General features: G+C 38.4%; 1 protein-coding gene across 2 annotated transcripts in view; it reads left to right on the top strand.

Moving 5' to 3' along the window:
• The first annotated feature begins 4,119 nt into the window (after window positions 1-4,119).
• ghdc (GH3 domain containing) overlaps window positions 4,120-6,496 on the top strand; it is an 18,488-nt gene continuing 16,111 nt past the window's right edge. The window contains exons 1-3 of one of the 2 annotated variants that reach the window (XM_059530636.1): window positions 4,120-4,357; window positions 4,830-5,063; window positions 5,359-5,555. In XM_059530636.1, coding sequence (XP_059386619.1) covers window positions 4,282-4,357; window positions 4,830-5,063; window positions 5,359-5,555 — 507 coding nt within the window. In that variant the 5' untranslated portion in view covers window positions 4,120-4,281. Of the gene's footprint in view, window positions 4,358-4,829; window positions 5,094-5,358; window positions 5,556-6,496 lie in introns of both variants that reach the window. The other variant, XM_059530635.1, reaches the window with a different exon arrangement.

Below are 6,496 nucleotides of genomic sequence, written 5' to 3'. Positions count from 1 at the left end.
AAAAACAAAGTAATGTAAAATTTAAAAACTTCATGCCAGTCAGGATGAAGTCGTCCCCTCAAGAACAGATCTCAGGAAAGTACACATCAAAGAGTTGTCTTTATAATTACCTATGCAGACAGAATTTTATATAAAAATAAATATATATATATATGTATATTGAAAAATAGGTACAACTACCACAGTGCTATATAAAAGTAATATACTGTTGCAATGCAAATAAATTGTGCTTGAATTATCTTTAGAGCAACTGTAACTTGGTTTAAGAGTTTTCCTAATGTGATGACTTGGCTTTAGCTTCTGTCTTTTTTTTGTCTCTAAAATCTCCTCTTTTGATTATTATTTTTACTTTTTCCTATTGTGGGAAATAACATCTCATTATGTTCTCTATGTAAGTGATGATGTCCAGTCAGCCTGTCATTGTAACGTAACATAGACGAGAGGAGATCAGGACCCTGGCAGTGAGGTCAGAGGTTGTCCTGGAATTGTTTTATTTTTTTGGTGATAGTAGTGATTGACTGGCTCTATGCCAACCATTTTATCACATGGCTGCTTTACCAATAAATATATAAATGCATGGTTTTGAGTTGAATGATTGTATCTTGAAGAGAGGGTGGAAAGATGGCAAATAGGTGTCAGATCAAGTTGTTATGATCAGTTACAAAGTTGTCATGGACAATGGTCATTTTACAGAAATATCTGACCACCATTTTCATCTGCATAATCAATCATGTTCAAACATTCCTCAGAGCTGAATAGTAATGATAATCTAACTTAACTGGTACTTCTGGTAGGTGTGCTGATGTTTTAAGATGGGATTTGCTGAACAATACACCACCAGTAAAGGACACTGAACTTGGGAAGCCCAGAGCAGTATACTGCTTCAAATGCCTAATAAAAGATTTTAATTTTGTCATCCCTTGTTGGTCCCTTGGAAATGTTTGTGAATGTATTTTAGAAAGGGTTATAACTTCTTATTACACAATGACAGATTTTCTGATGGAAAATCAGTTCTTGATGATGAAAAGCTATTCATTTTCCTAACGCTTATTCGGGACCGGGTCACAATGGTAGCAGGCTAAAGAGGGCAGCCATCACATCCTTTTATCCAGCAATTTTCTCCAGTTCCTACTGAGGGACCCCAAGGTGTTTCCAGGCCAGGCAAAATATGTGTTCACGGTGTGTTCACTTCACACTGCTGTGTGTGTGCACTTGGATGGGTAAAATGCAGAGCACTAGTTCCGAGTATGGGTTACCATACTTGGCAAATGTCACGACTTTCACTTTCACATGCTTCAACCTACCCTCACTTGTAAACCAGACCCCGAGATACTTGAACTTGTACATTTTGGGAAACAACTCACCCTCTACCCAAAAAGGACTATCCACTTTTTCTGGCTGTGAACCATGGCCTCAGATATTGGGGTGCTGACCCTCACCCCCACTGCTTCATGCTTCCAAAACGGCCAAAGTGAGCACTTAATGTCACAATCTACTAAGGCCTTCAGGAGAGTTCAACACTCACTGGGAACAGGCTTTGTTTATTGCCAAGAATGCAGACTCAGCTCTTGTACTACAGGTCTTGTACCTGCATAACCAGCCCCAGTATCCCATACTTCCATAGTGCCTCCCTGCCACACGATACCCCAGAGAACACAGTTGGAAACTTTCTCCAAGTCAGCAAAACACATACAGTAGACTGGATAAGAAAACTCCCACATCCCCTCCACATCTGGAGCAGAAACCTTCCTTCAGAATTTTCCCTTCTTCACATGAGGGTAGACAATTTGCCAGATTCTTCTTTCCAGACACCCTTTTAAAAAATTCTCTTATCCCCTTTTTTCCAAAATGATTTCCACACAGTGTTGAACAGGCATGTTAGCTATGACAGCCCAACAATATCTAGAGCCTTCACTCTCTTCTGAATTTTTCAACTCATTGACCTCCAATTCCAAAACACCTTCTCCTTCTGCCTGACAAGCTCCCTTACCATTGGTTTCTAGCAACGTGTTCTCTGGTTCCTGCCACAACAGGCACCAGAATCTTTCCAGCCCCAGTTTCAAGTTTCAAGCAGTCCCCTTCACAAAAGAGGCTTTAAACAGGGCCTACTTGGACTCCATGTCCTCAGCTTCCTTGGTATAAGGTAGTAGTTTCTCCATTGGTGGTAGTAAAAGATCATCTGGATAATGTTCCCAGTTCACCCTAACAAACTTGTTTGGGTTTCCTGGGTCTGTCCTTGGTGTACATTATGGCCAATCCATGATGACCTGAGAAGTCCAAAGACAGAACACCACTCAAGTTCAAATCAGACAAGTCATTCCTCACAGTCACTCTCCTTCAAGTGAATTATTTGAGCTCAGTGCATGAATACATTCTATTCATAAACACATTTCACAGTCAAAGTTGCACTATTCTCTATGCACTTAGACTATGCACTGTGTGCTGTACCATTTAGTGTATGAGATTAGAAGGGTAGTATTGTCTCCAAAGAAACACTATACATTTTTTACTAATCTGAAGTTTAAGCCTTTTCCCAGTTGAAGGCAAAATATTTAAAACACACATAATGAAATGTAAGCTTATTACCCAAACTGAAAATGTATTCAAATGCTTTACTACTACATATGACACACTTTACACAATGCACTCATACACCATGTACTTGTGCACCATGTACTCAACCATGTAGTGTATGAGTTATGTTTATTTTGTCTGGTAGCCCCTCCCCCTACGCTTCATAATTAAAGCTGCAGCAGTTGAAGGAATGGTAAAAAATGCTAAATGAGAGATTAATGTATATTATGAAAAGAGATTAATGTATATTATGGTGACTGAATGTCAAAGTGGATTTAGGAGGGGGGGGGGGGGGGGTACTATGGATGCAGTGGTATGTTTAGAAGATGAAATCAGAAAAGCACAAATAAATAAAGAAGTGGTGGTAACAGTATTTTTTTGATGTTGAAAAAGCATATGACATGCTATGGAAAGAGGGTTGATGATTAAGTTGCATAGAATGGAAGTTGGAGGAAGAATTTTTAATTGGGTTAAGGATTTCTTGAAAGGAAAAAAAGTAATAAAAACAATGCAATGTCTATCATGATATAATACAGGATAAAGCATCGAGACTATGCTTAGGACCAGTAAAAAGATCAGCAGTATGTGCACTACAAGTGGAAGCTGGAGAGATGCCACTGGACATTCGATCTAAACAATGACTGGTAAATTAAGGGATTCATCCAAAGGGACATAGAGAAGGACATCCTACTAAGAGAGTACTGCAAGCTAGCTGGGAAAGGGCTCCAAAGTATGGTTTTGAATGGATAGGAGGATGGCTAGAGATTTGAGGGTAAGCGAAAAAGAGTTCTGCCCAACTATTGTATGGCCTGACTTTCCAGTATGGAAGATTGAAACCATGGAAGTTGATTTTGAATTACATCAAATCAAAACACTACAGACATGTGGATGATAAATAGGCCTACAGAGATTATATTCAGATTTATACAGATCGCTAGGAAGATCTTGAAACAGGAAGGACTGGATTGGCAATTTTTGTAGTTAATCAAGGAGGTGAGGAAAGCAAACAAACCACAAATGATCTAAATGTGTATACAGTTGAGTTATGGTATCATGATGGCATTAGAAAGGAGGACAAAATAAATTAAGTTTTAATTGGAAGTGATTCATTGTCAGCGTTGTTCAGTCTCAGGACAGGTATGTCCAATGGAAAAGTATAGTCTGGAAAAAAGCTGAGAGAATGGCAACGTCAGTGAAACAGCGAAGCTAAAGGAAGACATTTATGCCATTCAAAATAAAGTTGGTACAGAGAGGAATTGGGGAGGGACTAGGAGAGAAGAAATATTGATGACAAGATTAGGAATAAGACACCGCCATTTAAATAGTACATTGCACATTATAGGGAAGCATCCTACTGGTTTTTGTGAGTATTGTAAGACATTAAAACCATAAAACAGAAGTTATGAAGAACTGAGGAGAAATATGATGGAAGAATTAAGAAGAGATGGGTTGGCAGGGGCGTGTATTAAAGATATACTGCAAAGTGGTGTGATTAGAAAAAGCATGGGAGAAAAACTATTTCTTATTTAGAACGGGTCTGAAAACAAGATGGAGGAAATAAACTGGAATAATAGCGCGGGAGAATAATCCAGAAGATGGCGGTAATGCAATGCTCTTGGATGCAAGCCGCCTTTTAACCTCGAAGAAGAAGAAGAAGAAGTAGTTCAGCGTTTGCTTTCAGTTTTCAATCATGACAAATCCATCACAATGATGCAGACACATCAGCGTTTGTGGATCATTTTACCATGTTTTATTGCATTATTGGCCGTGACCAATACATGTGGTGAGTGTGTGGAACAATTTCTTTGATTCCAAAATAGGCAGATATCATTTTATTATTGGTAGCTTTGTGCGTAACAATGTCAAAAAGTAACATTATAATCAAGTTTTATAGACCTCCATCACGGTGTAATTTCAAGTACCTTGAAGTAGGCTAGCAAATAACAAAGTATGTCAACGTATTACCATCACAAGTACTTATTGGTGAGGAGCTGTCAATCCAAAAAGTTATTCGAGCTGCCAGAATAGCGAAAATCTGGCTTTTTTGACTACATCTAAATTGTGTAAATGATTATATATTGTTTCGATTTTAATGATAAGATAATTGAGTATATTTACACATTGTTAAAATTGTGTACGTTTTTACATTTATAAATTGAAGGAGATGAGGCCCAATATTCGATCCGTTGTTAAATGTGTTATTGGCTCCTACTAGCGTTCAACCGTCGTTAATGCTGTTGTGTTTTGTGTAACAGCTCCTGCGGGCTCACTTTTGCTCCTGTGTCTCTGCTGTATGGCTCTACTATGGAAGCTAAAGATCAAGAATCGCTCCATATCGAGTCTTTTGGCTCAGTGTGTGGCTGTGAAAGTAGTGGGCCGGCTGGGGAGTCGCCAGAGAAAAAGACTAGAGTCAGACACACGGGACATTCATCGCGTTCAGGAGGAAACTCTGCTCCAGCGTCTGAAGAAACACTCCGACACCGTTTACGGCAAGCTCTACCAGTTCAGATCAATTAAAGGTGATTGATTTTAACGATTATATATATCTTTATGTTATATAAAAGATTATATATATATATATATATATATATATATATATACATCTATTTTTATTTAACATATAATAGAATCATATGTTTGACAATAGTATACAGAAAATTTGCAGTGTTGTGTGCAGTGCATTTACGTTTTACTTGTTTGCTTCTATGGAATGGAAATAACCAGTGAGATGTGCTACCATCTTGTCATAAAATCTATGACTTAGTTTTTATTGTATCATTTCAGATACTGAAACATTTCAACAGCACCATCCGGTCACGGATTATAACCATTATGAAAAGTTTGTGGAGCGTGTGGCTAAAGGAGAGCAGAATGTTTTAATATCGGAAAAGCCTCTTATTCTGGCTATGACATCAGGAACATCTGGATCCAGCCGTATGCTTTTGAGCACCAAAGACACCAACACAGAATTCTTCCTACAGGTCACAACACATACACATTCTTAAAAGTACAAAGTTATGTCTGCATTACTAGTGGCACCTAACTAAATGGCACAAAATAATGGGTAAAGATTTGTAGAAAATACAGTGGGTACATTAGCCCCCCTTAAAAATTTAAAAGCCTGGACACAGTTTTTATTGTATTTACCAAGTGAAGGATGTAACACCAACATGTCTGAAAAAAAAAAAAAAAACATGTCTGAAAAAAAAATAAAAAAAAACAAAATCTCTGAGTTGGAAAAAGAATCACCCACTCCTAAAAATGACTTTCAAATGATCAGCTGTGGGTATAAGACAATAAATTCTTTGAATAAAGCCGTGGACAGGTGCAAGTCAGGAGAGGAAAAATCTATTCAAAGACTTTATCACTGCCTAGAAGCACAGTGAATTATATTATTAAGGAATGGAAGGTATTTGGTTCAACACAGACCCTCACTGGATCAGGACATTTCTCCAAACTGGTCAGAGAGGTTACCTAGAGGCCTACAGCAACAGTGGTCATTGTGTGCTTGTGACGACAATATTATGTTCTCCACAAATGTGGCTTGTATGTGAGGGTTGCAAAAAAACCTCTCCTCAAGAATGGCCACATGCAGACAGACTGAGTTTTGCCAAAGCACATCTTGAAGATTCTGAAGCAGATGAGACTAAAATTTTATTATTTGGCCTCAACACCAAACGATATGTCCGTCAGAAATCCAATACAGCTCAGCATCCAAATAACAGCATTCCTACAGTAAAGCATGGAGGTTGTAAGATCCTGTTATCTGGGTGTTTCTCTGCAGCAGGGATTGGGGCACTTGTCAGTACAGAAGGAAAAATGGATGGGGCGAAATACCATCAAATTCTTGAGGAAAACCTGCTGCACTCTGCCAGAAAGTTGTCAGTGGTAAGAAGGTTTAACGTCGAACGTGACAATGATC

Source organism: Carassius carassius, chromosome 39, assembly GCF_963082965.1.
Source record: "Carassius carassius chromosome 39, fCarCar2.1, whole genome shotgun sequence".
Classification (NCBI taxonomy): Eukaryota; Metazoa; Chordata; class Actinopteri; order Cypriniformes; family Cyprinidae; genus Carassius; species Carassius carassius.
The sequence above is the reverse complement of the archived record's forward strand: the minus strand, read 5'-3'. Positions and strand labels throughout refer to the sequence as shown.